Source organism: Tupaia chinensis, unplaced genomic scaffold (assembly GCF_000334495.1).
Source record: "Tupaia chinensis unplaced genomic scaffold, TupChi_1.0 Scaffold000176_1, whole genome shotgun sequence".
Classification (NCBI taxonomy): domain Eukaryota; kingdom Metazoa; phylum Chordata; class Mammalia; order Scandentia; family Tupaiidae; genus Tupaia; species Tupaia belangeri.
Window position 1 is genome coordinate 202,754 of NW_006159651.1, and position 18,044 is coordinate 220,797.

At 55.0% G+C, this 18,044-nt stretch overlaps 1 protein-coding gene across 1 annotated transcript; it reads left to right on the forward strand.

Annotated features, from left to right (window-relative positions):
- The first annotated feature begins 279 nt into the window (after positions 1-279).
- CCHCR1 (coiled-coil alpha-helical rod protein 1) lies at positions 280-17,978 on the forward strand. Its single transcript, XM_006172317.3, is given in 19 exon segments — positions 280-1,001; positions 1,745-1,811; positions 1,888-2,101; positions 4,454-4,757; positions 7,092-7,255; positions 7,351-7,486; positions 7,652-7,762; positions 7,887-7,941; positions 7,944-8,026; positions 9,067-9,177; positions 9,257-9,363; positions 13,069-13,181; positions 13,308-13,353; positions 13,485-13,633; positions 13,719-13,907; positions 13,995-14,096; positions 16,851-17,002; positions 17,110-17,281; positions 17,493-17,978. Coding segments are annotated over 19 exon segments (2,499 nt in total). The 5' UTR covers positions 280-863; the 3' UTR covers positions 17,579-17,978.
- The last annotated feature ends 66 nt before the right edge of the window (positions 17,979-18,044 follow it).

Sequence of the window (18,044 nt, forward strand, 5' to 3'; positions counted from 1 at the left end):
GCTTTTTCTAATTAGTGCGACTTTCCCGGGTGTCCGGAGGGAGGCGGGGCCGCCGGGGCGCGGGGAAGCGCCTACGCACAAACTGGGCACGGCTTCGCATGCCACTGCGCCTGCGTGCACCTGCCCCTCCCAGGGTGAAGCGGGGCTTTGGAGCGGCCCGCCAACCTACCCGCTTTGCGCAGGCGCCGTCCCGCGGAGGCCCTGCTGAGAGTTAGGGGCAGGGGGTGTGGCCAAAGGGCCGCGGGGTGTCTCGCGCTGGGTAAGGGCGTTCGGGAACAGTCGGTTGGGGGCGGGAAGGGGCTGACAGGGGTTCTGGGGTGGGTTCAGGGAATCCGCAGGGGAAGTGGGGTGCAGGGGCCGGGGAAGGAGCACTTGAGGTCAGAACAGCCTTAGAGCTCAGGGTGCAGCAGGGTGAAGACTGGGGAGAGGTCGGGGGTCGCGGGGGACAGAGCCGGACCAGGTACAGGCAGGCGCGAGCAGGCCACTAGCTGAGATGAGGGCGAGTGTGGGACCAGAATAATTTCTTCCAGGAAAAAGCCGACTAGGATGTAAGAAAGGAGGGCGGTGGTAAGAATCCCAGATTCGGGCGAAAAAGGAGATGAATCCATTGGGAGGGTGGGAGGAAGATCTTGAAGAGGTCCCCATGTGCTAAGACAGTAGGGAGGAGGCGACAGGAATGGACGCTGAGGCCACAGTAGAGAGAAGCTGAGAGGAAGGTTGCAAGAGAGATTGCACGAGATGCCAGGGAGCCAGCGCTCCTGCCTGCAGACCTAGGCTGCCTGGGAGGCGGCCACCCTGGACGCTGCCCCGCTCTCCCGGCCAAGCCCTGAGCCTGCCCTTTCCTAGGGAAGGACCCAGGCGTCATGGCTTGGTGGGGTCTGGACGGGCTTCCCCAGGGCCTTGGCGAGCCCTGGAGAGAACTCTGGAGACCCGGCCCAGGGCCCCTGCACCGAGTACCTCCCTTTCCACCTCCAGCCCGGAGCAGCAGGGACTGTAGAAACGTGAGGAGAAGGGTAAACGCACTGCCCGAGTCCCCCAGATAGCAGTAAAGCCCAAGGCTCCTTGGCTTGTCTGTAAATTTCCACCACCTGGTGATTACCAGCCAGGTCCTATCAGGAACCAGGCTGGGACCAACAAGTGGTCCTGGGAATCTTCCCTTCTTTTGAGAAGTAGAGAGGAGCTGAGAGGCAGGCAGACCTGGCTGGAATCAAAGGGTTAGGACTCTATTATTTTATTTATTTATTTATTTATTTATTTATTGGAAAGGTTTTTGCCATAGGGCCCATGCACTCGCCAGAAAGATGGAGAGAAAAAGTGGGACCAGCAGTTAGCGTAATGGCTATGTCGCTGGACTCCCATGTAGTCGACCGCTGTTCGTGTCCCAGACCCAGTGGCTTAAAACTCACGCCGGGCACGTGTGCGTGCGTGCCCAAGATCCTGAGAGGAGAAAGGAGGAGAAAGGATTGCGGCGTGGCCATCCCCCTGGGGGGTGATTTCTCGCTTTCTGTCTCTCTGTCTCTCTCTGTCTGGCAAGCGCACACACACCCTGTAGCAAAAACCTCTCCAAAAAAAAAAAAGAAAGATGGAGAGAAAAAGCGAGAAATCACCACCCAGGGGGGATGGCCAGGGGGGTGACATAGCTATTACGCCCACTGCTGGTCCCAGGGCTCTGTTATTGTAGGGGCTTTCTTTCTGGAAAGTGGCCTGAGAATTGAGTCGTGTCTTTGTCTCTCCTACTGTCCAGGGGAACGTGGATGGCTGGAGACAGAGTCTGGAGCCTTCAGATAATGTGGAAATGTTTCTGCCTTCAGGTCAGTGGGGCCAGGCAGGGGACGGGTGAGCGCCTTTCTGGAGAAACTGACCATCTCTGCTCTTGTGATTCCTCAGGTTCCAACAGGCTGATTCCCCCCTCCCACTTCCAAGCCCGGCCCCTTCCAACTCTGTCAAGAATGGCCCCTACCTGGGTCTCAGACATGCCTTTGGTCCAGTCCCCGCCCCATCAAGATGTCCCAGAGAGGCAGCTGGAAAACCAAAGACCTCAAGTGACCATGTGGGAGCGGGATGTCTCTGGTGACGGCCAGGAGCCAGGGCGCAGAGTCAGGTAGGGATCTTTCATTGCCTTTCCTTACCTTGTTTTGGCCCTGAATCCATAACTTGTTTATTTTACATAAGCAATTTAGTATTATTATTATTTTCTTTTTTTGGTGAGGTTTTTCTATAGGGCACGTGCACTCGCCAGACAGAGAAAGACAGAGAGACAGAAAGCGAGAAATCACCCCCCGGGGAGGTGGCCACGCCACAATCCCTTCTCCTCCATTCTCCTCTTGGGATCTTGGGCACGCACACACAGGTGCCCGGCGTGAGTTCAAGCACCAGATCCAGGACTCAAACCCCGATCAACTACATGGGAGTTCAGCAACATAGCCATTACGCTAACTGCTGGTCCCGGACCATGAGCAATTACTGATACCTGCAGTGCACACATAATAAAGCAGTGTAGTAGATGCTAGGAATGGGGATAACAAAAATGAATAAAGTATTCTGACTTAATTTTTTAAACATTTCTATTAGTGTTTTTATTATTTTCAATTTTGCTATAGGGTATACATGTTCACCAGAGGGAGAGACAGCGAGAGAGAAGGGAAACAAGCTACCAGGTCTGGGACTCGAATTGTGGCCGGCCATGTGGGAGTCCAGTGCCCCAACCATGTTACCTGCTGGTCCCCTGACTTAAATTTTAAATGAAAAAGGAATTTAAAACCAGAGGGAGGAGATAGACCTGCCAACACTGATGATAAAGCGTAGCAAGATGAAGCGTAAACTGAAAGCACAGACTCAGCACTGTGGTGGTATGAGCTCATCCGGGTAGGGTATGATAGCTGAAGAAAACCTTTACAGAGGACGTGCCATCTGTCACCCTGTCATCTGTGAAAACTGCTCGTTTCCAGTGTGTCTTCCCAGAATGTCATGCCGCCATGCCGCCATTTTGCCCCAGAGTGAGATTGCAGCAGGGAGGAAGAAGCATGACGGAGAAGGGGGAGTACTAGACTTGCTGGGGGCAGTGTCAGGAGACGACGGTTCTCTATGTCTAGTTCAGCTGTAAGCAAAAACAAGGGGACTTTGGGCAAGTCACTTACGTTCCCTAACCTACAGATCCCCGCTACCTCAAAGAGTCCTGTGGTTCTGGGCCTCAGTGAGGGGGCTGTCCCAGGAGCCGTGTTACAATCTGGTGTAAACTTTGCATGACACCAATTGCCGAGTCCACAAAGGTCAGGCCCACGTTGTTTGTTGACGTACTGGTAATGTGTACCTAGCGCTCCATAAACGCCTCTAACGAGCGCCCAGCCTCACCGCATTGCTACTGCGGGCTCATTACCTCTACAGCCAGGCCTCCTTCCAACTTCTTGCCCTTAAATCAGAATCAGAAGTCTCTTGTTCTTCCAACCTGTGTCCTTAGGGTGTGTGTCCTGGTGATGTGCACATTTGATGCTTATCTTACTGACTTTTGGGTTAAGGTGGCTAGATCCCGCGTGGCTGGCTGTATAGTTCGAGTCCTGGTTCCAGCGTCTTGAGAAACATGTTGGGCCCGGGTGCATGTGCCCAAAGTGCTGAGAGGAGAATGGAGGAGGAGGGATTGCAGCATGGCCATCCCCCCTGTGGGTGATTTCTCACTCTTCCCATCTTTCTTGCCTGCTCTCTGTCTCTCTGCTGATTGCACACACTTTATGGCAAAAAAGAAAAAAAAAAGGAGGGACTGGCAGATTGCATGGTGGTTAAGGGCGCTGGACTCCCACATGGCCGACCGTGGTTCAAGTCCTGGACTTGGTGGTTTGCTCTCTCTCTTTTCCTCCCTCCCTCCCTCTCTAGTCAAATTTAAATAAATAAATAAATAAGAATTTTTTATTAAAAAAAGGGAAGAATATTGCCTTTTTATGTATTGAACTGCTAGAGGGCACAAGCATTTGCCATAGAGAGAGAAAAAGGAGTGTGAGGAAGCACTCCCTAGTGGCACGTGGTCATGCACAGCCCCTTCTCCGGTTCTCCATCCTGTCAGGAATGGGGCACACATCCGCATGTGCCCAGCATGTTTTTCAGGCTGTCAGGGCCAGGATTCCAACCGTAGTCAGTCATGTGGGATCCAGCTCTCTTAACCAGTAGGCCGTGGTGCCAGCCCTCTGGCTGTTTAACTTAACTGCCTGGGAATTGAACTCTGTCCTGAGAGACCTGTTCCATGAGCATGGCTGGCCTTTGTCCGGTGTGCACAAGCACTGGACCTAGTGTGCTCGGTGGGGCCTCTGTGCACGATGTTACCCGGGCCTAGCCTCAACTGCTGCCTCCCCACACAGGAGTAGAGGGGTCCTCTTGTCTTCCTCCTGTTTCCCCTTTGGCCCTTGGTGACATTTCCAGCACCGGTGACATGTCTCACCTGCACCAGCCTTTTTTTTTCTTTAAGGTCTCTAGGGCTGCAGGGGTCACAGGCCCTGAGCCAGCAGGCTGAGCTGATCTCTCGGCAACTCCAAGAGCTGCGGCGGCTTGAGGACGAGGTCCGGGTCCTTCGGGAGACCTCCCTGCAGCAGAAGATGAGGCTGGAGGCCCAGGCCATGGAGCTGGAGGCTCTGGCACGAGCGGAGAAGGCTGGTCAAGCTGAGGCCGAAGGTCTGCGTGCTGCCTTGGCCGGAGCCGAGGTTGTCCGGAAGAATCTGGAAGAGGGGAGCCAGCGGGAGCTGGAGGAGGTGCAGCGGCTGCACCAAGAGCAGGTGAGTGCAGGGATGGGCGGGGCTCAGCTTCCTAAGAGTGAACTGACCTAGCTTCTCAGTGAGGAGCAGGTGCTGCAGAAACAAACCTGTGAACGATGGAGCCATGGCGTCTTTGGTAAAGGAGAGACACAGGTGGTCTGAAAAGGAGGACGTAGGTGTCTGCGTGCATCCCCTGCCCAGGCCCAGGTGACTTCCCACCACTCGAAGCCTCTCTCTCCCTCTGGCAGGAAGTAGTCTGCCTCCCTACTTTACTCCAGGGACCTGGTTGGCTTGGGAGCATTGTGGGGACAGTGAGAGGGTGGGAGTGGGGTTCTGCAGGGGACGCGGCGCCTGCTCTGCCCTCCCTGAGACAGTGGCCGGGACTCAATGACCACACCAGCCGGGCCTTGCTAGCCTAGTGGGGGACACACACCTTCAGCGTTTACTTAGTCGTATTTAGTTATTTGCATTTGGGAAAAGTGCCTTGAAGAGGGAGCAGGAGAGCCCTGACCTATGGGGGTTAGAGAAGGCCACCCTAGCCACTTGACACATCAAGAAATGAAACCATAGAGGTAATGGAAAGAACATGGGGGAACGCCTTTGTAACCTTGCCATTGGGAAGGCCTTTCTACCTATGAGTGAACTCCAGAAGCATTGGCCCAGCAGGTGGCATAGTGTTTAAGATGCTGGACTCCCACGTGGCCGACCACTGTTCAAGTCCTGGACCCGGCTGTTTGAAAATGCCAGTCATGTGTGCATGCATGCCCAAAATCCCAAGAAGAAAATGGAAGAGAAGGGATTGTGATGTGTCCAACCCAAGGGGTGATTTCTTACCCCCACCCCTGCCTCCAGTGAGCACACGTTTTATGGCAAAAAACATAAAAAAAAAAAAAAAAAGGAAGAAAGAAAATCCAGGGACTGGCATGTGGCTTAGTGATTAAGGTGCCAGACTCCCACGTGGTCGACCGCAGTTCAAGTCCCAGACCTAGCGGCTTGCTTTCTCACTTTCCCTCTGTCTCTGTCTCTCTCTGGTCAAATTAAAAGTAATAATAATAAATGCAGTTAAACAATTCTTTAAAAAAAGAAAATCCAGAAGCATAAAAGATCAATACATTGACTTTATGATAGTAAACTTAGGAATGACAAGAATAAAAAAGTTAAGGGACATTGACCAAGCCCAGCCGTGGTGGTGCAGGTGGTAACTGCAGCTGTGTGGTGCTGGAGCCATATGGGAAGACTCCGGATTTGCACCCGGTTCAGATCTTTATACAAGGACCCCTCACCTTAGGAGCAATGAGCAACCATTAAAAGGTTTTAAGCAGGGAAGTGATGTGGTTGGATTTGTCTTTTATGTCTAAAAAGACAGTTTGAGGATTTATACCCAAAAAGGTCACGTCACTGTCATAGACGGCTGGAGGGTGCAGACTGGGAAGCAGAGCGTCTGCTGTTCCCGTCTTCTCGGTCTGTGCAGTGGCCTGTAGTGGCTCTGCTATCCCTGCCACCATTTGAGGTGCCTTCCAGTGGGGCGTGGCCGCTAGTAAACACACATGTCCGTGAGGAAGTGTCTGGTGAGGAGTGCTCCGAAGGACGTGGACGGCGAGAGGACGGAGTCGGGTGGCGGGCGGGGATTAGAACACCAAAGGAGGGACACGGCCCAAGGTCTGCAGAGCAGCAGGGAGCAGGGCGAGTAGCTGGGGAGGCTGGGGAGGTCCCCTCGGAGGCAGGCAACGGGCAGGGAGGACGGGCTCTGCAGGCAGAGGCAGGTGTCTGGGCTCGTTCTGAATGCCACGTAAGCCACTGAAGCCTTCTCTTTTAATTTCCAGAGGGTGCCCGCCCATCAGAGAGAAACAGGGAGAGAGTGTGAAGCAACCCCCCATGGGGCCATGTGGTCACAGGCAGTCCCTTCTCCCTTTCTCATCCTTTCTGCATTTGGGCATATTCGTGCACGTGACCAGTGTGTTCAAGCCATCGGGGCAGGATTTGGCCATGTGGGATCTGACTGCCTTAACCACTAGGCCACGGGGCTGGCCTACCATCGAAGCCTTTGAACGACCTGTTTAAAAGTGATTGTCCAAGCAGGAGATAGGAGTGACTTCCTTTAGGTTGGTGGCAGTGGAGACAGAAGTGAAGACAGGTCTTGGGAGAAGATCCAACAGAACTTGTGATGGTTTGGGGGACACTGGGAAACAGGGGTGCCAAGGGCGATCTCCATTCGCCACACACGGATAGATTTTTGGGGGCCATTTCCTGAGGTCTCAGAAAGTGGGGGTGAAGGACAGGGCCAAAGCAGGGGGAGGTCTGAGGGCTCCAACGTGGGAGGGGGCTGACCCCTGCTGAGCCCTCTTCTCTCCACAGCTCTCTTCCCTGACCCAGGCTCACCAGGAGGCTCTTTCCAGTCTGACCAGCAAGGCCGAGGGCTTGGAGAAGTCTCTGAATGGCCTGGAGTCCAGGAGAGCAGGCGAAGCCAAGGAGCTGGCCGCGGCCCAGAGGGAGGTCGAGCTGCTGCGGAAGCAGCTGAGGCAAGTGGGGGAAGGAGTGGCTTGAGGGGTGCCAGCAGCTGGTGAGGTGGAGGGGGTCCCCACTGGTGAATGCCGCCTTCCTACACCAACCCTAGCAAGACCCAGGAAGACTTGGAGGCCCAGGTGACCCTGGTTGAGAGCTTAAGGAAATACGTGGGGGAACAAGCCCCTCCCGAGGTGCACAGCCAGACGTGGGAGCCGGAGCGGCAGGAGCTTCTGGAAACCGTGCAGGTGAGAGCGCACGTGTGTGTTTGTGCAGGACCCGGGTGGGACGGGGAGGAGAGGGGGAGCAGGGAGCGCTGTCCCAGGAGAGGAGGTGGTATGTCGCAGGGCACAGGGGGCCTGCCAAGGCAGGCGCTGAGTCCCGCCCCGGCAGCTGCTCTCCCTCGGCTGCAGCATCTGCAGGAAGACCGGGCTGGCCTGAGTACCGCCACGGAGCTGCTGCAGGTGCGAGTACAGAGCCTCACGCACATCCTCGCCCTGCAGGAGGAGGAGCTGACCAGGAAGGTAGGCAGCCTGGCCCCACAACCTCGTACCTGCTGCCCTGGCCTGCCCGTGGCTGTCTGCTAGGGCAGCACCCAGAAAAAGCAAGGCGCCAGCTCAGTCCTCTCCTCCCCTCTGCCCGCCTCAGGTTCAGCCTTCAGATGCCCTGGAGCCCGAGTTCACCCAGAAGTGCCAGTCCCTGCTGAAGAGAAGGTGTTCACCCTCATGGTGCAGCTCAAAGCCCAGGAGCTGGAGCACAGAGACGCCGTGAAGCAGCTGGAGGGGCAGGTCACTCTGTCTCCTTCCTCCTGAACGCCCCCCAGCCCCTTGCCCCTCGCAGAAGGATGACCGATCCAGCAAGCTTGTTCTGAGCGTCACCACGTGCCGGCACACGGTCGTACACCAAGCAGCCGAGAAGCTGCTCACGGGCTTGTGGGACAAGCCGGTAACAGCCAGGGATCCTGAGTAATCGCGTGCTATGAAGGAAGGCGTAAGCGAGAACGCGAGAGCAGCCAGCTGGTGGCGTGGTGGTTAAGGTGCTGGATCCTACACGGCTGAGCACGTTTTTGAATCTTGGATCTGGTGGTTTGAAAAACATGCCAAGTGCTTGTGCATGCTCAGAATCCTGAGAGAATGGAGAAGGGATTGTGGCATGCCCATCCTCGGGGTGATTTCTCACTTTCCCTGTCTCTCTCTCTCTCTTTCTCCCTCCATCTCTCTGTGTCTCTCTCTGGCAAATGCACATGCCCTGAAAAACAAACAAAAAAAATAGTGACAGACGGTGGGGTGGGTCAACCTTAGGTAGGATGGTTAAGGATGGCCTCTCTGGGAGGGGACAGCACCTGAGGCAGTGACATCATAGGTGGTGGGTCAGGAGGCCTTCCTCAAGGTGTGGGCACATGGGACAGGTTCTGGAAGGGGATTCGGACTCAGACTGTAGTCTCAGGAACTCCCTCCTGCCACTAACACAAAAAGCCAGTCCCGTAGCCGAGTGTTAAAGGAGCTGCATCCTATGTGGCTGACCACAGTTCAAATCCTAGCCCTGGTGCTTGAGAAACATGGCTGGGCACGTGTGCATGCACGCCCAAACCCTGGCAGGGTGAGAAATGGAGAAGAGGTCGCGGGGCCAGCACACCCCATTGGGGCTGCTTTCTCCCCCTATTTCTGTCTCCCTAGTGAGTACACACACTCTGTGGCAATTTGAAAGAAAATGTCAGGAACCCAAGCTTCTCCTCTCCCTGCATGGCATTTTCTGAGCCCTCTCCACCACCCCCTTCCCAGTGCCTGCCCGCGGCCAGCCAGGGCCCTGACGTCTCTTTCCTCTCCAGGTGGCGGAGCTCCAGGAACAGGTGACAGTCCAGAGCCAGGAGCTGGCCATCCTGCAGCACTCCCTGCAGGACAGAGCCACAGAGGTGGAGGTGGAGCGGGTGGGCGCCAAGGTCAGTGTGGGGGCCAGGCAGAGGCCAGGGAGGCCCGGGTCCCAGGGAGGGACCCCTTCTTTTACCACCTCTTCCCCAGGCCCTGCAGGCGGAGCTGAGCCGAGCCCAGGAGGCCCAGCGCCGGCAGCAGCAGCAGGCCGCCTTGGCCGAGGAGCAGCTGAAGCTCGTGATCCACGTGGTCAGCAGGTACCAGAGGGAGCAGCGGGTGCGGTCTTATTTCCACCTGCCCGGCTGCCTGGGCACCTTGGAGTTAGAGAGGGAAGTTAGGGCCGGAAAGTTGGCATCCGGTGGGTACAGAGCTGGGTGTGGGGTAGTCGGCCCTGTGGAAGTGTCTGTGTGTGCCTGGGAGCCCCCACATTTCCACCACGATTACCTGCTGTGAACCCCCCACGTGTGGGACGGAGGTGGACAGTGCCACCCTGGCCGGTCAGCCGCACGGCAGCTTGAGCCAACAGCACCGAGGGGCTCAGCTTCAGAGCCGTTCACGGTGGGGCACGGGGACTTGGCCTTCGTGCTTTCTCCTTTTAAAATTGTCGACATGCGGGGCCAGCAAGTGGTGTGGTGGTTAAGGTGCTGGAATTCCCACATGGCCGACCGCGGTTCCAGTCCTGGACCTGGTGGCTTCTCTCTCTCTCTCTGGCAAAACTCATGTGAAAATAATAATAATAATAAATAAAGCTAAATAAATTTAAAAAAAAATTGTCGACATGCCCTGCTTAGTGAGGAGGGGTTAATCTTACTTATTTAAAACATTCTTTATACTCATTAGTTTGTGTCATTTTTTTTTTTTAATTTGCCAGAGGGTGTGGGTGCACAGCAGGTAAAGCACTTCCCCAGGGCAGGGTCACACTGCAGTCCCCTCTCCCCTCGCCCTCCTTTCAGGACTCTTGGACATGCATGCATACATAGCACCCAGCCCACCCAGCGTGTTGCTCAGGCTGTGGGGTCTGGGACTCAACCACGCGGTCGGATGTGCTCTACCACACCACGGGCTGGCCTGCCAGTTTCTTAGTCAGTCACAAGCCTGTATCTCTCAAGTCCCTAGTTTCATTACGACAGTTGTTACATAACTTTGGTCAGTGGTAGTGACCTCTCCTGAGCCTTTGCCGTTGAGGGACCTGTGACAGGTAGGGGGTCGGCCGGTGGAGCGCTCAGCACGTGGCGGCTCAGCATCTGCTTCCTGTTACCCTGCGGCTGTGCTGGGTCCGGTAACGGTGCTGGGTTCAGCAAAGTGTGCAGCAGGGTGGGTCCTGGCCCTCCGATCCCTTCTCTTAGATGTGTACCTTGGGGACAGATTCAGCCCAAATTATGAAAAATTTAAACACGCACAGAATTAGAGCGGTTGTGATGGACCCTCACCCGCATTGTCTGGTGCGTGGCTCCTACCCGGGAGAACGGGAGATGGGCCGTGGGCAGGACTTGTCTTCCGCACCAGGAGATCGCAGGGTGATGCTGGCTCAAAGCAGCCTAAACAGATACTGTCGCCCAGTTAATTAGACAGTCTGAAGACTGTCAGACTTTATCAGAAAGTGCCTTTCAGGAGCCAGTAGGCGGCATGGTGGCTGGGGGCACTGGACTCATCACATGGCCGACCGTGGTTCAAGTCCCAGACCTGGTGGCTTCTTTTCTCACTTTTGCACTCTTTCTCTCCCTCTCTGTCCCTTTCTGGTCAAATTAAAATAAGTAAATAAAGTTAAATAAAATAATTCTTTTTAAAAAAAGAAAGAAAATGGCTTTAATAAGAGCCACTGTTGGCGTTGGCAGCACCTACTGTGACAATTTCCAGGTAAAAGTGACCCGTGCTGTGCTGTAGTGGGGACTGCCGTCAGCCATTGTCGGTACCCGTTTTTGTCAGTGTAGACGTGGACTCTCCTGAGCAGTCCCAGCCCTGCTCCTAGATGCTCCGGTGGCCTCCTCCCCAGGGACTCCTGCAGCTTCATTTCCTGTGTCTGGCACAGCCAGCCGGTAAAGCCCATGGGCGCCCCCCTCGCTGATATCCAGAGAATCTCCGTTCGTGGCCTGTTGGAGAAGGGTCACGGATCTGTGGTGTGTAATAGCCGGTCCACACTCGGGGTGAGAGAGAAACCACACAGGGAAAGGACAGGCAGTAGTGAGCCAGCCAGGGGCAGGCTGGTTCAGGCGGCTGGATCTCACGTGGCTGACTCCATGGCTCAAGTCCTGGACCTGGAGGTTTGAAAATCATGCTGGGCACCCCAACAAGGTCTTGGTACTGTGGTCCACCTCCGGCCTCAGCCAGTCCGGGTCATGGCATACGTGTGCCCAGCACACCTGGGGCGTCTCCAGACACCAACTGGTAACCTTCCCAGTGGGCCTGCCTCATCTAGCTGTGCCTCCCCTCCTGGCCACCACCTTCAGTCTGGACCCAGGGCAGTTATTAAACACACTGATTGTTGGGACCCAAATGAGAAGCTTACAGTATGTTTCGGTGCCAGGAATAGCTGTTTTTCCTTTCTTTTTTTTTTTTTTTTTAAGGATTATTTATTTAATTCCATTTGTTATTTAATTTTTTTTTGGGGGGGAGAGGTTTTTTGCTATAGGGCACATGTGCTTGCCAGAAAGACAGAGAGAGACAGAGAGACAGAAAGCAAGAAATCACCCCCCAGGGGGGATGGCCACTCCGCAGTCCCTTCTCTTCTCGGGATCTTGGGCACACATGCACACATGCCTGGTATGAGTTTAAGCCCCCAGTTCTGGGACTCAAACCATGGTCGACTACATGAGAGTCCAGCGTCATAGCCATTATGCCAACTGCTGGTCCCATTCATTTGTTGTTATTATTTTCATTTTTATTATTATTTTAAATTTGACCAGAGAGAGAAAGGGAATGTGAGAAAGCAAGCTGACAGGTGTGAGACTCGAACCACAGTTGGCCATGTGGGAATCCAGCACCCTTAACCACCACACTACCTGCTGGCACCTAGCTGTGCTTAAAAAACAATATTTATGTATCTATTTGTTGTGATTTTGGGCCACCAGGTCCGGGACTCAAACTGCAGCCAGCCAGTGGGAGTTCGGCGCCTCAGCCACCTGCCGCCCCCGAGCCTTTTTAAAAATTTCTCCGTATGGTGTGTACACTCGCCAGAGACAGGGATAAAGCTCCTCTCATGGGAATGGTCACATCACAACCCCTTCATCTTTCCATCCCATTGGAGTTTGGGGCACGCACACACATGTATTCTGTGTGTTCTCTAAAGCTGCCGGATCCAGATTAGAACCACGTGGTTGGCCATGTGAGATCTGGCTGCCTTAACCGTTAGGCCATGGGCCAGCCTAGCTGTGTCTTTTTTTGTTTCTGTTTATTTTTTTTAAGAGGTTTTTTTTTTGCTATAGAGCGTGTGCGCTCACCAGAAAGACAGAGAGACCAAGAGATAGAAAGTGAGGAATCACCCTCCAGGGGGAGATGGCCACGCTGCAATCCCTTCTCCATTCTCCTCTCTGGATCTTGGGCATGCATGCACACGGGCCGGGCGTGAGTTTAAGCCACCAGTTGTGGGACTTGAACTGCGGTCGACGACATGGGAGTCCAACGACATAGCCATTACGCTAACTGCTGGTCCCTAGCTGTGCTTTTTTGATGTACAACTCCATTTTTATCTGATGGTCAGTGGAGGGCCGAGGCCCTTAGGTTTTCTGTACCTGCTGAGGAGCGTGGACGCGACTTTCGGGGCAGCTCCAGCTCAGGGCCAGGAAGCTGGGGAAGTGCAGGGCCCTGCTCCTCCCTGTGGCTTCAGCTCCTCTTTTCCTGGCCCTTCTCCCTTCCCTGCTTTGCTCACCTGCTAACAGTGCAGGGTGGAGGGAGTGGTCTGGACCTGGCAGGGCGGGCCCTTTGGGGAGAAGTGGAGGTGGGCTCAGCCACCTGTGCTTCCCCAGCTCCCAGGTCTGGCTCCAGAGCACCGTGGCCAAGATGGAAGAGGCCGCGGCCCGGCTCCCCAGCCTCAGCAACCGCCTCAGCTACGCCGTCCGCAAAGTCCACACCATTCAGGGTGAGGAGGGCTCTCTGGTGTACGCCCATGCTTCTCCCACCTTCTCCCCGCTCCCTGCATCACTCCCCAGTCACCCCTTTCCTCCCCGCAAGCTCATCTCTCTTGCTCTCTGCTTTGTCGCCCCAGGCCTGATGGCTCGGAAACTGGCCCTTGCTCAGCTGCGCCAGGAGAGGTGAGGTTCTGGCACTTTGAGGTGGCTGGGGGTGGAGCTTTACGGTGTTGGCTTCTGGGTCTCACAACAGGAGCAAGGAGGGATGGGGGGCTGAGTGGTTGCCCCAATTCTGCTTCTCTTGCCTGTCCCAGCTGCCCTGCACCTCCATCCCAGCTCCCGCCGGCCCCAGACATGAGCCTGGAGTTGCAGCAGCTGCGGGAAGAAAGGAACCGCCTGGACGCAGAGCTGCAGCTGAGCGCCCACCTCATCCAGCAGGAGGTGGGCCGGGTGCGGGAGCAAGGTACAGCTGGGGCTGGGCTGAGAGGAGGAGGAGGACCTGGGGCCTGCGGTGCTCGGAGAGGCCTGAGTGAGCACCGTCCTGCCAGGGGAGGCAGAGCGGCAGCAGCTGAGTAAGGTGGCCCAGCAGCTGGAGCAGGAGCTGCAGCAGGCCCAGGAGTCCCTGGCCAGCGTGGGGCTGCAGCTGGCAGCAGCACGCCAGGGCCAGCAGGAGAGCACAGAGGAGGCGGCCAGTCTGGGGCAGGAGCTGACCCAGCAGCAGGAGGTCTACGGGCAAGGTGTGGGCCAGGAAATGGTGCCGCTCAGGGTGGGGCGGGGACTAAGCTCAGCCCACCTGACGCTCCCTATCTGTGCCCTCGCCCCAGCCCTGCAGGAGAAGGTGGCCGAAGTGGAAGCCCGGCTGCGGGAACAGCTGTCCGACACAGAGAGGAGACTGAACGAGGCTCAGAGGGAGCACGCTAAGGCTGGTGAGCTCTGCCAGGTGGACATGGGCTCTCCCAGAAGGAAGTGTTGAGGCAGGTTATTATCCCCTCTAAACTTTTTTTTTTTTTTTAAGAATTATTGGTTTGGGGACCAGCAGTTAGTGTAATAAGTATGTCGCTGGACTCCATTGTAGTCGAACTGCTGTTTGAGTCCCAGACCTGGCGACTTAAAACTCATGCTGGGTGCATATGCGTGCATGTCTAAAATCCTGAGAGAAGAATGGAGGAGAAGGGATTGTGGCGTGGCCATCCCCTGGGGGGTGATTTCTCGCTTTCTGTCTCTCTCTCTCTCTGGCGAGTACATGCGGCCTGTAGCAAAAACCTCTCCAGAAAAGAATTACTTGTTTTTAGGGACCAGCAGATGGCATAATGCTTATGTCACTGGACTCTCACGTAGTCGAACTGCTGTTTGAGTCCCAGACCTGGCGACTTAAAACTCATGCTGGGTGCATATGCGTGCATGTCTAAAATCCTGAGAGAAGAATGGAGGAGAAGGGATTGTGGTGTGGCCATCTCCCCTAGGGAATGATTCCTCACTTTCTGTCTCTGTCTCCAGCAAGTACATGTGCCCTATAGCAAAAATCTCTTAAAAACAAAACACAAAAATAAACAAAGAATTATTCATTTTTTTAAATAACTATTTATTATTTATTTATTCATTCATTGATTTTTTTTAATTCGACCAGAGAGAGACAGAGGGTGAGAGTGAGAGAGAGAGGAAGTGAGAAAGCAAGCCACCAGATTCACGACTCAAACCCCGGTTGGCCATGTGGGAGTGTCCAGCACCTTGACCACCACGCCACTCGCTGGTCCCTTTTTTTTTTAAAATAACTATTTTATTTATTTATTCAGAACTATTCATTCTTAATTGTTTTAAAGAATTATTTTATTTAACTTTATTTATTCATTGATTCATTTTAATTTGCCCAGAGAAGGATAGTGAGAGAGAGAAGGAGGGGGAAGTGAGAAAGCAAGTCACCAGGTCCGGGACTCAAACTGTGGTTGGCCTCCAAACACCGTGCCACCGGCTGGCCCCAATTTGTTTGAAATTTTATTTATTATTATTTTAAGATTTGACCAGAGAGAGAGAGATTGAAAGAAAGTAGGAAAGTGAGAAAGCTAGCCACCAGGGCCAGTACTTGAACTGCAGTCAGCCATGGGGGAGTCCAGTGCCTCAAGGACCACGTCATCTGCTGGCCCCCTGCAAACGTTTTAAAAAGCCGCTGAAGTGAAGTATGAAGTAATGGAGTTATCAAGGGATGGCGCAGATGGAGTCTCACGTGGTGAACGCACCCACGTAGCCAGCACCAAATCCAGAAGCAGCACGTGACCGCTGTGGAACCTCCTCACGCCTGTCCTGCCACGGCCGCTCCACAAAGGCCACCCCCTTCCCAACACACAGAGCCAGCAGCTAGCTCCAGCACAGACTTCACACCCCGCCCCTTTGGGATGGGTGAAAAGATCATGTGATGAGTGCCTCCGCGCCCTCGCTAGATACAGCACCCCACACTCCATCTCCCTGCGCACACTCGTTCACAGCACGCTCACCGCGTCAGTTAGGGTGAGCTGCCCGTGGGCTTCCCCTGCATCTCCCACACATAAGAAATTCTCTTATAAAACCAAAATGCCTGGGACCAGCAGTTGGCGTAATGGCTATGTCGCTGGACTCCCACATAATCGACCGCGGTTCGCATCCCGGACCCGGTGGCTTAAAACCCACGCCGGGCGCGTGTGCGTGCGTGCCCAAGATCCCGAGAGGAGAATGGAGGAGAAGGGATTGCGGCGTGGCCATCCCCCCTGGGGGGTGATTTCTCACTTTCTGTCTCTCTGTCTCTGTCTGTCTGGCGAGCGCACGCGCCCTATAGCAAAAACCTCAAAAAAAAAAAAAAAAAAAACAAACCACAAACCAAAAAACCAAAATGCCATTATCACACTTTAAGAAGATGAACATGGCCACCAGATGGTTTGGAAGTTAAGGCAGCTGTATCCCATATGGCCAGCTGTGTGGTTTGAGTTTTGGACCCGGTGACTTGAAAAACACACAGGGCTGGGGCCAGCAGGTGGTATGGCGGTTAGGGGTGCTGGACTCCCACATGGCCAACTGTGGTTTGAGTCCTGGATCTGGCAACTTGCTTTCTTGCTTTCCCTCCCTCTCTCTCACTCTGTCCCTCTCTGGTCCATTTATTTATTCATTCATTTTTTATTTTAATTTTGATCAGAGAGAGACAGAGAAAGCAAGCCACCAGGTCCAGGACTTACTATGGTCGGCCGTGTGGGAATATACAGCATTTTAGCCACCACGCCACCTACTGGTCCCTGAATAAAATAATTCTTGAAAAAAAAAAGTCATTAAAAAGAAAAACACACAGGATTTTGCATACCCAAAATCCTGAGAGGAGGATGGAAGAGAAAGAACTGTGGCATGGCCATCCCCACTCGGGGATGATCTCTCGCCTGCTCTGTGTCTTCAGTGAGTGCATGTGCCCTGTAGCAGACTAAAGAAAGAAAGCAAGCAAGCAAGCAAGAAAAGGAATACTTAATTCCCCCGATTTAATATCCAGTCAGTATTCAGCTTCCTCCTAAGTATCTGCAGGGCAGTTGGGGAAGGGACCGTGCAGGACCCTGGCAGCCCCGCCTCTCCCTCTGTAGGAGAGACGCAGCCCCAGCGGATGAGCTTCCATGGTGCCCTGCAGCCTCTGGGCTGACGCACCTGCCCCTTGTGCCCTGACTTCTCCGTAGTGGTCTCCCTGCGCCAGGTCCAGCGCAAAGCCACGCGGGAGAAGCAGCGGGACCAGGAGCTGCGGCGCCTGCAGGACGAGGCCCGGAAGGAGGAGGGGCAGCGGCTGACGCGGCGTGTGCAGGAACTGGAGAAGGACAAGAACCTCATGCTGGTGGGAGACAGGAGAGACGTGGCCCACCTTGAGTTGGTTGGGTCGGGTGTGGAAGAGGACGGGAGGCTCTGCCCGGGCTAGGTGGCGTTTAACCCTCTCCTTCCCAGGCCACCTTGCAGCAGGAGGGTCTCCTCTCCCGTTACAAGCAGCAGCGACTGTTGGCAGTCCTCCCCTCCCCGCCGGGTAAGGAGAAGTTGGTGGAGTCCAGCCCCCAGCCTCCGGAGTCCTCAGCCTCCGTGCCTCCGACCCCAGCTGTGCTCACCAGAGCGTCCCTGAAAGGTAATGAGCTAAGTGCAGGGGCAGGGAGGGAGTCCACTGCAGATGCCCCTGCCCATGCCCGCAGCCTCCGTGGTCCCGGAGACCCTCTGCCTCTTGTTCCCACACCGACTGTAGGCCGAAGGACCTTCCCCTCCCACCCTCGTACCTGTGCCAGCTCTCTGCCCCCAGCCTCCCCTCAGCTGGGCCCACCCCTTGGCGTCTTCTTTTCCAGGGTCCCTCTCTGTCCTGCTGGACGACCTGCAGGGCCTGAGTGAGGCCATTGCTAAAGAGGAAGCTATCTGTCAAGGAAGCAGCTAGAACTCTCCTGCTGGCGTCTGCTGCTGAGCCTCCAGCCAGCCAGGAGCTGAGGGGCAGTCAGCCTGGGGCTGGGAGGGTCGGAGCAGTGGGGCAGGGGCTGCCCAGCCCTCTTCCCCTGGAGCCTGGATCCCGGGGACACCAGCTACCGCCAGGTCTGAATTCTGCACTAAATAAAGCCGGCTATGGAGGAGCCGCCGTGTGGAATGTTCTCTGGGAGCGTGGGGACTGCTCCTTGCCACCTCTCTCCCTGGATGTGACAGGAGGGCCCACGCACAAATCTGACGACATGGTGCCTCTTTTTATTTCCGGTGAAGTTTGCTCGTGGGAGTGTTCGCTTGCTGAAGAGAGGCGTGGGGTGGGGGAAATGAGAAAGTACCTCTTGGGACCAGCAGGTGGCGTGGTGGTTAATGTGCTGGACACTCACACATGGCCAGACACGGTTCAAGTCCCGGACCTGGTGGCTTCC